Source organism: Aspergillus nidulans, chromosome V (genome assembly GCF_000011425.1).
Source record: "Aspergillus nidulans FGSC A4 chromosome V".
NCBI classification, from domain to species: domain Eukaryota; kingdom Fungi; phylum Ascomycota; class Eurotiomycetes; order Eurotiales; family Aspergillaceae; genus Aspergillus; species Aspergillus nidulans.
In genome coordinates this window covers 1,279,521-1,294,796 of record NC_066261.1, presented here as the reverse complement: position 1 = coordinate 1,294,796, position 15,276 = coordinate 1,279,521, and the positions used below count along the sequence as shown (strand labels likewise).

Sequence of the window (15,276 nt, the reverse complement as noted above, 5' to 3'; positions counted from 1 at the left end):
CTCTGAATTCTAGCGGCTTCAAGATGACTAGAAGCTCCTCCATGCGAGGCTCAGGGGCGCCACCAGTTGAAATGGGCAAAGCTAGTTTGCAGCATGTTCGTAAGCTGCTGCGACAACTCCTAGATGACTCCTCTGTACCACACCCTCGCAGCTGGGAGACAGCGCTACTTCCAATATTACTGAAAGCAGCCGATGAAGTAGACCCGTTAGTCCAGAACGGCGACGATATGGACATTCGTCATTATATCAAATTAAAGAAAATACCAGGTGGACGCCCTGGCGATACTTCATACGTCTCCGGCTTGGTCTTTAGCAAAAACGTTGCTCTCAAGAGCATGCCCCGAAGTATCATTCAGCCAAAAATTCTTATCATCGCCTTCGCGTTGGAATTTGCACGTCATCAGCAACAGTTCATGAGCTTGGAGCATGTTATTCGGCAAGAGCGCGAGTTCCTTGAAAATCTGGTTAGCCGAATATCAGCATTACGGCCTAATTTATTGCTGGTTGAGAAGAATGTTTCCGGCTTGGCTTTGGAACTACTAGACCGCGCCGGGATTGCAACTGTGTACAACGTCAAATCCTCAGTCCTCGAGGCTGTTTCAAGATGCACGCAAACCCGAATTATCACTTCTATGGATAAACTTGTGACCACCCCGGTAACCAGCGAATGTGGCAGTTTCGATGTAAAAACCTACGTCTACAAAGGCCAGCGCAAGACTTACATTTACATCTCGGGTTGCCGAAAAGAACTTGGCTGTACAATAGTGCTCCGCGGAGGAAATGCAGATACACTTGCAAAAGTGAAGAGGATAACCGAGTTTATGACCTACGTCGTGTATAACCTCAGACTAGAGACCTGCGTCATGAGGGATGAATTTGCCCAGATCCCGACATCACCTATGGTTGAGAAGAAGCTCGATGAAGTGCAACAACGACTACATCCCTCATCGTCTCAGGATGACAGTACAGCACAGTCAACGAATTCTGAGAATGATAAGCAGGACAGTAGTGTGTCGAACGACGTCGTCGAAGTCCCTGATGATGTTCCCATGCCGACGTATTATGAAGATATTGTTCGTGACCATGAGACGAAGCTTTTATCTGCGTCGCCATTCGTCAAATTCGAACCTCCTTATCTTCTTATGCGTGCGAGGGCAATGGAGCGGAGACTGGCCTACCTCAAACGCCTTCGGGATCAAAGTCTTCATGAGGACCAGTCCAGTGATGAGAAGAACAAGAACCTCAAATTTAGCCTCATCACCCCAGAGATGGTTCACGAGGCTCCCAAAGATGCATCTCCCAAAGTCAAGGAGGTCCTGCAAGCTGTACACGATGCAGAGTACGACCGAGCCTTGCACAACTACCAGACTCAAAAGCGCCAGTGGGAAGCTTATATTTCCGGCACAGTTGGTCTTTTCGACCCGTATGCCCACCAAAATATAGTCATCCTGTTCAGCCTTGTCTGCACTACAACGTCGGTTCCATGCTCTGGACCGGATCTTCTTGCGTTGGAGTTCTATAATGAGCATGGGGATGATGACGTATTCGAGCCTGATTGTACACTTGGCCAATACGTTGAAGACATCTGTCTCAACGCAAATGCTATATGTACCGCCAATGGTTGTGAAAAACGGATGTATGAACATCATCGCCAATATGTGCATGGTGAAGCTCAGATTAGTATCTTTACCCAGCATTATCCTTCAAAGCTTCGGGGTTTCCAGGACACAATCTTGATGTGGAGCTGCTGCAAAATATGCGGCAACGAGACACAGGTGTTTCCTATGTCCGACAACACCTGGAAATATTCCTTCGGAAAGTACCTCGAGCTCTCGTTCTGGAGCAAGAACCTCCGTGCTCGTGCGGGGGTTTGCCCTCACGACCTGCAACGAGATCATATGCGCTACTTCGGCTTCAAAGATATTGCGATTCGGATTCAATATGATCCCATCAATCTGCTTGAAATCATCGTTCCCAGAACAAGAGTGACCTGGAAAGTTGATAATGACTTGACGCTCAAGAAAGACGTCTACTTGAAATGTGAACAACGTATAACCAAATTTATGCAGTCCGTCAAGGCACGGCTTAAGGCAATAAATGTTGAAAGTGTTCTTCCCGACCTCATGGAAGATTGCAAGGCGGAAATTGAAAATATGACCAAGAAGGCCAACGAAGATCACAATTTGATGATCAAGCAGTTGCAGGAAAGATATATGAATTCTCGGTATTGGGAGGTCATCCCGTTGAACAAAGCAATGAGATCTGTCCAAGAAAAGGTCGTCGAATGGGATACCGCGTTTGCTGAATTTGAAAAGAATTTCTTCCCATCAGAGAAGGATATCAGACGATTGGCCACTCTGCAATTGAAGAAGATTTTCTTGGACAGAGATGCCTCGGTGACGTCTTTGACTTCGAATGATGAACAGCCGACAACCCCAACCGATACAGAGAATGAGCGAAGTCAGACCCCAGATGGTGCCCGAATAGTTCGCCGTATGACGCTGTCTCCTGAGAAAACTCAGGATTTTCTAACATCGGTTGTCGAAGAGCACTCTGGGGAGAAGAATAGAGAGATACAGCCCGAAGATCAAGTTAACCTTGACGAGATGCGTTCAGCTGCCGCATCTCCTATTCCAGAAGAGACGCCGGTATCTCCGTCACAAGAATCTTTCCATGGAGGAGCTGAAGCAGAGAACAAAACCCAGGATCCCGACTCAACCCCTGAAAAGCAACGAGATGATATAGCTCCGTCCTTAAGAACCGAAGACATTGCAAAGCCTACATTGGACCAAGACAACTTGGAAGCAACCCCTGAAGCCTCGGAAGCCACCCAGGAAAAGGGTAGTGATGCGAGTAGCAGGAAGAGCGATGAACTCGAACAGCCGACCACTGGATTACCTTCAACACCACAACATGGATTCTCTTCAATCCCACGGCCATCAGAGGGCTATTCTCGTCGTAATGGGAAGTCCACTTCTCCGCCGCTTTTGCGTGCGCGGACACAGCCTGCCCTGTCTCTCAAGGACATTGGGCCAGAATCGATTAAAGGAACTCGACTTAGTCCAGGAAAGCTTCAACGGCCCAGTGGCACTGTGAGCCCACCTCTGGAGTTCAAATCGAAGAACTCAGATAAAAGACTGTCCGAGCGTTTTAATCTCAACGCGTTCCGAAGTGCACGGCTTACAGCAGGTCAATCTTTGATACCTCGCTCAATACCTACTAAGAAAAACCGCGTTTCGTCTCTGGCCAAACACTTTGAGCAACTGAGCCGTGAGTTTGAGAAAGAACGACAGCGTGAGCGAGCCCAGAGAGCTGCCAAAGGTAGCCACTCCCGTGCGTACCCTCTTGCTTCGTCAAAGCCTATTGTGGAAGTGTACAAGAATGTTCGCGAGGCCGTTGAGGAACGGGAACCCTCTGCTGAGGGTGATGATATTCTCTCATCCGCTCCGCGGCATTCGACGGACGACTCAGCTCGAGGGAGTCAGGATTCTGCGAGAGCACCTTCAACCGAGGAGCAGAGTACGGCCCCGCATTTCCAGACATCACCTCCTGAGCCGACGGCAGACCAGCCCCAGGAGGTTGATCAGAACATATCTGAAGGTGAGGTTGAGGAGGGGCACAGTGACGAAGAACGTACCTCAGTAGACGAGCATCATCTTGCGGATCCCAGCGATGAGTTGACTAAGGACTCCCCTGAAGATGAGTCTCTGGACCTCAAGGAGCTACCGAAGCACGAAAGAAGTACGCTCCTGAAACTGCTAACGAACTTCTGGTCAGAGCGGTCAGCCAGCGGTTGGGCACCTCTAGATTATCCGCTCACTATGTCTGATCACGTCTTTGCGGACTGCGATATAATCGTGCGCGAGGATGAACCAAGTTCGTTAATAGCCTTTGCCTTGGACTCTAGTGATTACAAAGAGAAGTTGGCTAGTATTCAGAGACGGCATGAAGAGACCGGTGAGAAACCGCCTGACCCGGGCAGTGGCGCGAACGCAATCGATGAAGCACGAGTAGAGCATGCTCTTCTACGATCTACTGGCACACATCTCAAGTATCAGTTCCAGGAAGGGCAAGCAAAAATGCTGTGCAAGGTATTCTACGCCGAGCAATTTGACGCCCTGCGTAAGAAGTGCGGAATCGCAGATCGCATTGTTGAATCGCTATCTCGTTGCGCCAAATGGGATTCGAAAGGAGGAAAGACCAATTCTCTGTTTTTGAAGACTCTTGACGACCGCTTCATTCTCAAGTCGTTGTCACCCATCGAGACCCAGGCGTTCTTGAAATTTGCTCCAGCGTATTTCCAGATTATGTCTGAAGCTTTGTTCCATGAGCTCCCGTCTGCCATCGCGAAGATGTTTGGCTTCTACCAGGTCATCATAAAGAATCCGGCAACCAACACCGAGTTCAATTGGTTCCTCCTATTGATGGAGAACCTTTTCTATGATCGAGTGCCAACACGGATTTTCGACCTCAAGGGGTCGATGCGGAATCGCAAGGTACAGAGCACTGGTGAACGGAACGAGGTCCTCTTAGATGAGAATATGGTGGATTTCATCTACGAGACGCCCTTGTTTGCTCGAGAGCACTCTAAAAAACTTCTAAGTCAGAGCGTGTGGAACGATACTTTGTTCCTGGGACGTCAGAACGTAATGGACTATTCCCTCATGATCGCGATCGACGAGAGTCGCTCCGAGTTAGTAGTGGGTGTCATCGATTGTATCCGTACATATACCTGGGATAAAAAACTCGAGTCTTGGATCAAAGACCGTGGATTCGCTGGTGGAGGCAAGAACCGGCCAACGGTTACCAGTCCGAAAGAATACAAGAGTCGGTTCAGAGAAGCTATGGCTCGTTATGTGCTGCAAGCACCAAGGTCAGTAACTCTATAAATACAGTCTTTGGACCCTAGCTGACTTTGCCCAGTTGCTGGCATCAGTTCCAATCCTCACGATATGCCGTCATGGATACCCATGTGCATATGAACCAGCACCATTCCCTGACCGACGGAGACGCCGAAGGAGCTGCCGGACAGAGCTTCTAAAATTATCGTACTTTTATCAGATCACCAAATTAACGAGAATACGAGTATGAGTTATGATGAGATGCATAGAGGGACAGGATTACGATCAACGATCATCAACGACAGCGGACAGACGGGAATCTCACTTTCGTTTTTCCCGCAGTTATGTACAACCAACATTCCTTATGTTCATAGTCTTCGGAAACTGTCTATACCTACAAGCATACATACGAACATATTAGACAGCATCATCTCTCTCTACATCTCCACAGACATACTCTTTGCATAATAACTGTACCTTTGTTATAAGCACATGGTGCCCCATTCTCCGCTACGCCGAGTGGATGCCGAACCATCGGCGGAAGTCGGGACGCAGCGCAGCCCGGTCTGATGATTTGCCGAAATCACTTCAAGACCTACCGCGCGGGGTTTATAATTTTCGTAGTCTGTTTCATTATTATTTTTTTTTTCTGTTGTCTGTTCTTCGGTTCTCGTGAGACGCGCCTTCGTGCAAGAATGCAGCTGAAGGGATGGAAGGGGATCAAGCCTTCCGGAATGAACTCGCGGGAGCTGCTTCTCGATTTGACGTCGAGCTGCCGCGGCTCGGCCGTTTTCGATTAAATGCTGCAGCATTTCCCCGCAATGTGCGCCTCTTCAATTTTCGTTCGTTCTCTTCTCTTTGACCTTCCAAGAGAATCGCTCTCACGTTGGCGACGGCCCCGGCTAGCCCTCGCAAGTAACGAACTTGGGACCTCTTATTGTGCGTTCTATGTTCTGTGCAAGCTGTTTCTTCGCCTACTAAGGTAGCGGTGGGAGATCAGCTCTATCTTGGACTCAGCTGCTGCTGTTATAAGGAAACTGTGTGATGAATATTATTCTAGCTTTTATACCATGCATCATGAGAACCACTAACAATGGTTTGCTAACTAACGCCAAGTCAGGAATTCGAAATTACAGGCTATGTTCGTCCGCCCTCTCTAATCAGGGGGTGTTATACCCAACGAGAATGAAAAAGCCCCTTTCGGCTCGCCGCCGACATACTGCCAGACGCAGGGATACGGGCCAACACGGATCATGACGTTGTGGCAGTTGCAGAGCAGACCTCAGGTTGCTCAAATCTAAGCGGACCGGACCGGGCCCCTACAGCGACGCCTACTGTTTGATCGCCGTCGGTACCGCTGTGCCTTCCGTCGAGGAAGGCCATTCTTTTGAATGGATTTACTCAGAAAGTCCGAGGTTCTCCTCAGCAGGGACCACACGGACAGTGTTAGTGTGGCCCATACCGCCGCGCCAGCCCTGAACACAGACGATGTTGTCGCCCTTGTTGATGATACCGAGCTTGAGACCGTGGTTGATACCCCACTTGAGGCGACGGTCGACATCCTCCTGCCAGATCTTGACGTTGAAGTCGGGCTTCTTCTCGGGGAAGTAGAAGGGCCAGACACCACGGTACAGGTGGGAGTACTATGAAAGTCAGCCAACGCGTCCGAATATTCAGCAGCACAGGACTTACCCTTGTAGCAGCAGGGTTGCGAGAAACCATGATGATGGGGCAAACGGGGCGGTACTTGGAGATCATACGGGCAGTGTTTCCACTATGGCGTTGTCAGCGATGTTGGATCAAAAGTCCCGGAAGAGAACGTACCTAGTGGTGAGGACCACAATGGCGCCGGCGTTCAGTTCAAGACTGGCACTCACAGCAGCCATGGCGATGGATTCAACAGTGTCGGTGGGACGAGGGGCCAGGTTTCGCAGCTCGTCGAAGACGTTGAAGTGAGGAATGGCAACCTCGGCGAGGAGGCAGGTCTCAGACATCATCGTGACAGCCTCGCAAGGGTAGTTACCCTTGGCAGTCTCTCCAGAAAGCATGACACAGTCGGCACCGTCGAGAACAGCGTTGGCCACATCGGACACCTCAGCACGAGTGGGACGAGGGTTATATGTCATGGACTCAAGCATCTGAGTGGCACAAATGACGGGCTTGCCCTTGATGTTACACTTGGCGATCATCATCTTCTGGGCGATGAACACCTTGGGAGCGGGGATCTCGATACCAAGGTCACCACGGGCGACCATGACACCGTCGGTCTCTTCCAGAATCTCGTCGAAATTGTTGACACCTTGTTGGTTCTCAATCTTGGCGATGATCTGAATCTCTCGGCCCTCTTCACCCAACACCTCACGGATGTGGCGGATGTCGCTGCCACGACGGATGAAGGAAGCGAAAACCATGTCGACCTTGTTCTTGACACCAAACTTCAGATCGCTGATGTCCTTCTCTGAAAGAGCGGGCAAGTCTACGTCGGTACCGGGAAGGTTGACACCCTTGCGGGAAGAGATGTTGCCGTTGTTAAGGCATCGGACGCGCAGGGTCTTGTCATCTACAACTTCAAGAACCTCAAATGAAAGGATACCGTCATCGACATAGATGAGCTTGCCGGCAGAAATCACCTTGGTGATGTTCTTGTAATCGACATACCTACAGACGCCAAGTTAGTCGCCTTGACACATACTCAAAAGATCACGAAACCTACATGTTCTGGTCGTCGGATGCGGTGGCATATTGCTCATCGGTGCTGATGTTCATCTCATGGCCAGCCTTGATTGGGATGTCCTTGTCACCTACGGTGTTTCCGGTACGGATCTCGGGTCCTTTCTAAACTTGAGTCAGATCTGCAACGCGACGGTTCCAAACGGGCCGAACTCACGGTGTCCAGAGCAATGGCAACGGGGCGGCCAGCCTGCTGCTTTTCGGCTTCCCGAGCGTGGTCGATAACTGATTGGTGGTACTAATATGTGTCAGACTGCATCAGACGAAGTCCAAGTGCAAATGCGAGAAAGAATTACCTCGTATGAACCGTGAGAAAAGTTCATGCGAACGACATTGAGACCGGCTACCGATGGTGTCAGCTTCAAGCACGATTGTGATCATTAAGTCGCCGTACCTCTGCGGAGGGCATTGATTTTCTCAACGGAGTTTGTCTTGGGACCTAGTGAGCGCGACGTCAGTCAGAACCGCAATATTCAAAATTGGCGATTCGCAGATCAGGCGCTGAACATACCGATGGTACAGATGATGGATGTACGGCGGAAGTTCTTCGCCGGCACCATCTCAGTATTCAGCTTGGAGTGCCACTCCAGCTTCATACGGTTGGACAAGTGGTCGAGGGAAGAGCTTGCGGCCATTTTGAAAACTTCCCTTGTGCGAATTTGCGACGGTGAGTGTAGAGATGAGTTGTGGAAAGGTGAGTGAGAGGAGAACGTTTGGTGGAGAGAAGAAGGAGATAAGGGAAAAAAAGCGTTGACTTCCCGGTGAGAGCGAGCGCGGGAGAGAGGGGCTCGGTCGGGGTGTGTGGCCGGGAGGGAAAATACTGTTGGCCGCCCACCTTGTTGCGGCTTTCCCTGTCTCGTCGCTATCGGCCGGTTCCCCGTGGCCAGTCTATTCCATTATTCACTCCTCGCTAACAGACTACGTAGTGGATATCAACCAAAGCCTATTCATGTAGTCACTCTATTTGCAAATCCATTATTAACTGCCCGCTGTCTTTGCGGTCTCGGTTGTTGCTTATCTGTTGTTGCTTTTTCCTGATGTCAGAGACAGCATCAGAAGACCATCCCAAGCATTGGCACAAGTATTGGCATGAATTTATATGGACGATCTGTACTAGTTCTTTGGTCTCCTGATAAATCGTCCAGCAATGCGCTACTAGCATTGCACCCAAGGGGCAGATCACACCACAACATAAATGGCAAGACCCCTGGCTTGATCAGACCGTTACCCTGCCGATATCTGCCGAAGTCTTGTAAAATCTGGATTGCTGGAGCCTGTTGCGACCCTGGTGACTGACACTGCCACCGTCCCTGTCGTTAAATTGACTTGCAGACAATGTCGTTCATTCACTGTTAACTTTTTCCCATGTCGGAGTAACTGTTTTACCGGATCCGCGCTAGGACAACTGTTTCCGGGTCTAGCTTCTATAGGCTTAACGTGTAGTGTCAGCCTCACTTGGTGGCTGGCGAGCCACTAGCACCTGCCGCAGTCATGTGAAACGGTCACCGCATCTGCCGCGGAGCAGGTACATACAAGCTACACTAAACAGTCGATAGAGTAGAGCTCCCGCACTCCATATTCGGCTCACGGAACAGAGCAAACTCTTCCTCTATACTATTGAATAGTCTATATTGCTTCTTCCCGCGTGAATATCTTTTTGTCCTAACCCCGCAAGCTTGTCAAGATGGTGGTGCGTATTGGGTTCTCCGACTGACTCCGATAGCCCAGCCCAACGACTGATTGACTGATCGATTTAACCATTCCAGGTCGGCCGCCTTACTCATTATGCCTTTGACGCCGTGCTTTGTAAGTCTATCCTCCTGACCCTATCAAGTTCAGAACGTTTGGAAATGTCAGGCAACGGCTAACCGTCACCGTCGGCAGTCTCCGCTTTCCTAGCAGGCGTCAAACGCTCAACAGGCCTCACGTAAATCCCCCCTCCTTCCCTTCTCATCCGCGCAAAAAAGCACCAAAACCGTCCCCTCTCGCTTTCCGATGTTTGTTCTATACAATTTATAGAAGAAAGAAAAGCTAACACCTGCACCCCGCGCGCACCCCGGCCTTCTGGCAGGGAGCAATGCGTGGGGAGTCCAATCAGCCCCAGTCTGGACTCCGACAAGATCACCGATAACAAGGACTTCAAGAAGTGGATTGACAACTACCTGGGTGTCGGCGAATGGGTGATGGACCAGTCAATCGCGGTTTTTGGGAGCACGAGCTATTTTGAGAGGAAGCGGTGATACAACTTCCAACTGTTTTCTTGGTCATCTTTGTGGATGGGAGGATCATGTGTACTGAAGAGACGGCATGTCGGTGACCACTTGTTGGACCCAGGACGGTTCCATCCCCGCTACGCTGATCATGTTGATGTTCCTGTGCTGCGACATGCAAATTGGCGTTAGGGAATGCTGTTATTCTTATCTTTACCTTATACCATACATTGAGTGAACTTGGTGAGATGAAACATTCAAGGATATAGCTTGCATATGAGTCACCGTCACGGGCTGTTAGACGTATACAGTGGGAGTGTTTCCAGATTAGCTTGAGAAGACAAGGTCAAAAGATGCTTTGTACCGAAAGACAGGGTGGATACCAAGAACTCTATAGATCAGACTATATCTTCAGTCGATATAGAAATAGTGGATGCGACGGGCTCTAGTGATAAGAGACAATTACGAGCAGGAGAATTAACAAATGACCATATCAAACGCCGCAACAGTACTCCCTCAGTAAATGATCAACAGGAAACAAATACCAAACACCGATGAATACAAGGGGGAAAGTATAGAAAAGGCAGCCTATTCGTTACTCGTGAACTTCGTCATTAATCGCCCACCAATGCTGCTTCATCATGACCGGATGAGGGCATCGATATCCAAGCGACGGTAGTAGGTAATGTGACCCATTGATTCCCAGTAGTGAGCGACGCAGTCGGGCGATACAAGAATAAGTTGAGATGTAATGAAGGTATCTAGTGGGGTTAGCAAGCGGAATATTGGTTCGCACTAGTAAACGTACCATCTCTAAAGCCAAGCCCCGCAACATGGCCTCTACTACGCACTACCCTTGCGCCTTGGAAGAGAGCTTCTGTTGCGATGCGAACAGTGCCGCCGGGCCCAATATCATCTGACACAAACGAGAATTGGCCTCGCGGGACGTTGGGATCACCAGTGAGTTTCACGGCCTCTAGGCTTCCCTTCTGGATGATATCATCATTCCGGGGGTCGCGGGCATCATCTTCGTCGCTCTCCTTATCCCGTTGGAGGAAAAGGAGAAACTCACACCCATGCGCGGAGTAATCACCTACCCAGATTCCTTGGTATGGTTTTTCCTTGGTTGGGGTGTATAGGCTCGGATCGAGAGTGCTGTACGTGGACATAGTCTCTTGCTGTCCAGGGGTGAACATCGGCATGCCCAAGCGAAAGTGCGCCCATCGCCGGATTCGAAATGCGTGCTCTGAAATCTGAGACAGTTGCTTGGGTACGCGATTCCATTCCTTCCAATGCACTTCTGGGTTGCGATAAACACGGTGCTGGCTGGGGATATTCGGCGGTGGCCACTGTGTGTCTTCGGTGAGCTGATCGGGATCCGCCGGCCGACAAAGGGAAATAGCGTTGTAGATGTACTGCACTTCGACCGGCATAGTCATTCGATTCTCACAGTCGAGGTATTTTCGGCGCCCATCCGGTGCCCTCTGCAAGAGAAGGATAGGATCATCAAGCCACAAGCTCACCTTGGGCTCAAATGCTTGGATCACAACATCGGGATTCCATTCCCAGACCTGGAATTTCGAGGACCGCCTTTCTGTAGTCACACGGTATGCCTCGATCACTCCCCGCCGATTATCGTATCTGGCCAAGATGAGATTACCTGTGTGCTCGGTATCCGAAAACCAGACCTTATTCCGCGGAATGAACCAGTATGGGTGATGGGCGATATAGAGAGCGCGGAAGGAGTCAAAAATTCCAGGGTCTTGTATTGGATCTGGCAAGTTCGCATTGACCAAGTTCGCCCACAGAAGGTCGTTGTTCGCATGTTGAGCCAGTACGCGGCAAGATGCCGAGACGCGGACAAGGTCGATTGCTGGCAGGTACGAGAGGATATCGAACAAAAGTTCGGGAGGCAGTTGAAGAAGCGGCATCTTCAAATTCTGTAATGTGATGTAATCTTGGTCTGTTATAGGTGAGGATTTCTCTTCATTCTCTTCTTGATGCGACGAATCTTCTGGCTGCCCAAGGGGCGGTGGCCACTCCATGAGTGCGACGGCCATCAGGGCGATGAGGGGCGGTATGAATGGGAAAGGATCAACCAGTGACTGAGGGAGGGATTCGAGTTAGGCGAGCCGAAGATTCGGAGCTCCGGATCGTTCGTTGCAACATCAGGAGATACGTGAGGACGTATTTATCTGTGAGGTCGTGTATCTGATATAGCCAAGTGCTCAAGCTGTGAATGGCTCCCCTCACATGACATCACCGCCCGCGCATGGGCGCAAATGGCCATCTCCGGCTTCAGTATGGCCTAGAACGCCCTCCAAACACTGCTATCTGTTTTGTCTTGTTTGCACTCTGTAGACTCGTTTTCACCTACTTTGTACTTGGAATATTAACTGTATATAAGTTAAGGACAGAGTTCAAAAGCTAGACTTGATAAGCTTGGCAGAAAAGCACGAGATCTAGCCGATCAAAGCACGGCTGTGCTCCTCACATTGTATCCTGGGATAACAATAGACAATGACGTGCAAATGCATCGATTTTCATCATCGCTTTTATTGATTTTCATCAAATTCGTGCAATAAGAACCCTTGATATAGGTGGTGGTCCATGCAGCAGAGTGGTTGCCTGGACAGTAATGTGGTCACATGACTGCAGCCTTGTTTACACTTTCCCGATTAAGCAGACATACTGCCACCACGCGCAAGGATTCTTGCCCCTTGGGACCGGATCGTAATCACGCTTCCGGGTCTGTGGACGTGTTGTTACCTGTCAGGTGTGTCTGTTGACTGGACAGCCCTCGTTGCCTGGCCTGACCGGTCCATATCTACCCGGGTCGGCCTACTTGTGCGCTCATCTACTTGCATTCATCCCATTCAACAACCAGATCCCTCATGGAGACCCGCAACCAGAGAAAAAGACGTGAGAGGTCTGGCTTAGATATCAACAGTCATCCTGTTCTGCGTAATAGGTCTCATCCTAAAGACGGATCTGCTGTTCGTTGCGAAACTCCCCGTCCGCACAAGAGAGTGCGGTTCTCGACGGGGGCCACAACGCAGAATGTCCCTGAGTGTTCAACTGGCCTGACTCCAGCCTTGTGCCGAACGTCATTTGAGGAAAGAGATGGGGGCTTGCAGCGCACTCCAACTCGCCGGTCGCGTCGTCATTCGACTCCTCTGCCGCGGCCTCGCCGGCTGACTGATAGTCCGATACCGCGAGCTTCCACATCGCCAGAAAAGGTGTTACACTTCACGCCTCTACGGCAACTCTTGGATACGCGTACTCAACGCAGGATTAGACGCATAGGACTGAGTAACGAGATCAACAACCTCGAACGTGAGAAGCGAGCAGCCGCCCAATATGAGAAATCTCTCGAGTCATTGCTGCGCGAAAGGGATTCGCTTAAGCGGGAACTTGAGGTCGCAAAGAAGGGAAGAGTTTCGGCAACACCCGCAACTCAACCAACAAGCGACGATGGAGAGTGGATGGCACCCGAAGATCGGATCGAACATCTGGAGGCGGGTAACGATCGACTGAGGGCGCAGCTATCATTTTCGGCCATGGACGATTACCGCCACCCTACGCCATCTGAAAGTGATGCGGATACGGTAGATACGATTTTGGTCAACGATAGCGGCTTGGAGGGCAACAGTTTATTCATGTCAGACTCTCCTGATATTCGTGCAACGGAAATAAACATGGTTCCAGATGAATTTCCGCTCCACCAAACGCCTTCAAAAGTTGACAGTTCCGCCCAAACTTCACGCGGCATGGATGTCGAGTTTACCGCCATCTCTCAGGATTTGGAGGCGGCACGGAAAGAAAAGAAGGATTTGTTCGAGGCATGTCGCTCCCGGCTGAACTTGCTCAGCGGCACTCCCCTTGAACGCCATCTTCGTGAACACTCTCCTCCGGCGGACTTCTTCGATGATATCGTTCCTAGCTTGATGCAGATGCTCGCCCGAACTTCCGATGCCACGCAGACTTTGAGTGACATCCAAAGTGAGCTCTCTAGCCTAGGCTTTCATGGTACAAACCTCCACGAGAGTGTAGATGAGCTGCGCAACGCATTTCGCACTGCACGCCTTGAGCTAGAGCACATGGTCCCTGGAGAAACGGCCAATGCGGGCTTGAACGGCGGAATGTCCACCCTCAGCGCACTTGTAAAGCGGGTACAAGCACTGGTCGAAAGCCTTGATGAGGAGCAGATACGTCATCAAGGCTCGTCTGATCGGGAAAAGGCTCTGCGAGGTCAGTTTGACACTCTTCTAGCCCGCTATGAGTCTGCATGCAAGAAGATTCAGAATTTGGAAGAGTCCATTACGTCTTCCGCTGGCGATATGCTTCATACGAGAATGCGGATGCAGGAACTCGAACGCGAAGCACAAGATCATGTAATCAGCACAGAGAGATTGAAAGCCGCACTGGACAAGTATGACGACGATGTTAAACGTCTAGAGAGTCTCGTGAGTAGGTTAGAAGAAGAGAAAGCCCTGCACGCGGACAGTCATGCTCGGCGGATATCTGAGCTGCAGCAGAAGGTTGTTGACGAAGAAAGCCGCCGTCGTGCAGCTCAATCAACTATCGAAGACCTGGAAAAGCAGATTCGCGAGCGAGAGGAGATTATTGAGCAGAACAGAATACGGGTCTGTGACCTCACAGCCAAAATGGAAAGCATTGAGCGTGAGCGCCAACAAGCTGTCGAGAACTTGGAGAAAAACGTTACAGACCACGAACGGGAGACCGGCTTGTTGAATGTCCGTATTGCGGAACTCAACACAGCACTGGAAGCAGCCAAGACAGAAGCTGAGAAACTCAATCGCTACAATGCAGGTCTCAAAGAGCAAATGCGACTGGAGATTGAAGCAAAGGATGGCCTGTTGGATAAATGGTTCGCGGAACAGACACGGGCGTTCGCATCGATGAAGGCTGCAGTCAACGCTGAGCGTCGCCAGGCTAAGGTACGGAGCGCCAATTGGGAGCTAAAGTCAGATGAACTGGAGTCGGATGATAAGGGCATTGGCAGCGAGCCAATTACCCCTGTCAGCATGACCCGGTTTATGGACGTAGAGATTGGTCGAGGAAAGCATCGCAGGCGGATTGACAGTGGAATTGGAGTTCTCACTGAAGATGAGCTGGAAGATGAAGTGGACGCAGTACCCTCTGACCCGATCGATCTTTGATCTTACTCTGTCCATACTCTCTGTTCTTTTGTCGATATTGACCTATTTCTCTTGCATGACATAGCGACATTTGGATATTTTTGGATATTCACACATCGTTAACAATGAGCATCACAATATCTGGTTTAGAGCCTCAGCACCCGTCCTTGGCTAATCTGCGCTACAGTGCTCACTCACAGGTGACTGTATATAAACGACGTAGTCATTTCGACACATGTGATTTATACTTGTTTCGGCCAACCTCTTAAGATCGTCAGACTGAGGGCAGCTGATTTTCTGGCGGCATATTCTATATGAGAATGCACCTAGAAG

The 15,276-nt window shown here is 50.2% G+C and overlaps 5 protein-coding genes across 5 annotated transcripts, besides 1 other annotated feature; 3 read left to right on the top strand and 2 right to left on the bottom strand.

Moving 5' to 3' along the window:
* Nucleotides 1-15,276: part of a sequence feature (contig 1.89 1..282268(1)) that runs on past both edges of the window.
* On the top strand, nucleotides 4,665-5,041 carry ANIA_05211 (1-phosphatidylinositol-3-phosphate 5-kinase FAB1; the record flags this gene model as incomplete). The annotated part of the gene is made up of 2 exons (XM_657723.1): nucleotides 4,665-4,873; nucleotides 4,924-5,041. 2 exons carry the CDS (start codon nucleotides 4,665-4,667, stop codon nucleotides 5,039-5,041), a joined length of 327 nt encoding a protein of 108 aa, XP_662815.1.
* On the bottom strand, nucleotides 5,865-8,331 carry ANIA_05210 (pyruvate kinase pkiA). The gene is made up of 8 exons (XM_657722.2): nucleotides 8,083-8,331; nucleotides 7,966-8,010; nucleotides 7,868-7,914; nucleotides 7,729-7,809; nucleotides 7,555-7,676; nucleotides 6,666-7,499; nucleotides 6,534-6,615; nucleotides 5,865-6,484 (listed from the first exon to the last, which is right to left on the bottom strand). The coding sequence occupies exons 1-8, from the start codon at nucleotides 8,204-8,206 to the stop codon at nucleotides 6,239-6,241; spliced, it is 1,581 nt and encodes a 526-aa protein (XP_662814.1). The 5' UTR covers nucleotides 8,207-8,331; the 3' UTR covers nucleotides 5,865-6,238.
* Nucleotides 9,136-10,443, top strand: ANIA_10651 (DUF1748 domain-containing protein). Its single transcript, XM_050612220.1, has 4 exons — nucleotides 9,136-9,261; nucleotides 9,338-9,377; nucleotides 9,456-9,498; nucleotides 9,670-10,443. Exons 1-4 carry the CDS (start codon nucleotides 9,256-9,258, stop codon nucleotides 9,809-9,811), a joined length of 231 nt encoding a protein of 76 aa, XP_050468164.1. The 5' UTR covers nucleotides 9,136-9,255; the 3' UTR covers nucleotides 9,812-10,443.
* On the bottom strand, nucleotides 10,421-11,934 carry ANIA_05209 (F-box protein; the record flags this gene model as incomplete). Its single annotated transcript, XM_657721.2, has 2 exons — nucleotides 10,590-11,934; nucleotides 10,421-10,542 (listed from the first exon to the last, which is right to left on the bottom strand). The coding sequence occupies exons 1-2, from the start codon at nucleotides 11,839-11,841 to the stop codon at nucleotides 10,421-10,423; spliced, it is 1,374 nt and encodes a 457-aa protein (XP_662813.1). The 5' UTR covers nucleotides 11,842-11,934.
* Nucleotides 12,430-14,964, top strand: ANIA_05208 (uncharacterized protein; the record flags this gene model as incomplete). Its single annotated transcript, XM_657720.1, has 2 exons — nucleotides 12,430-12,557; nucleotides 12,753-14,964. The coding sequence occupies 2 exons, from the start codon at nucleotides 12,430-12,432 to the stop codon at nucleotides 14,962-14,964; spliced, it is 2,340 nt and encodes a 779-aa protein (XP_662812.1).

Excerpts from the sequence above, each read along its gene's own strand:
- ANIA_05210 (XM_657722.2), bottom strand. The coding sequence starts at position 8,206 with ATGGCCGCAAGCTCTTCCCTCGACCACTTGTCCAACCGTATGAAGCTG. Across the intron at positions 8,011-8,082 it reads ATCCATCATCTGTACCATCG|GTCCCAAGACAAACTCCGTT; the intron begins GTATGTTCAGCG and ends CGCGCTCACTAG. Across the intron at positions 7,677-7,728 it reads TTGCCATTGCTCTGGACACC|AAAGGACCCGAGATCCGTAC; the intron begins GTGAGTTCGGCC and ends ACTCAAGTTTAG.
- ANIA_10651 (XM_050612220.1), top strand. Across the intron at positions 9,378-9,455 it reads TGCCTTTGACGCCGTGCTTT|TCTCCGCTTTCCTAGCAGGC; the intron begins GTAAGTCTATCC and ends CACCGTCGGCAG. Across the intron at positions 9,499-9,669 it reads AAACGCTCAACAGGCCTCAC|CCCCAGTCTGGACTCCGACA; the intron begins GTAAATCCCCCC and ends GAGTCCAATCAG.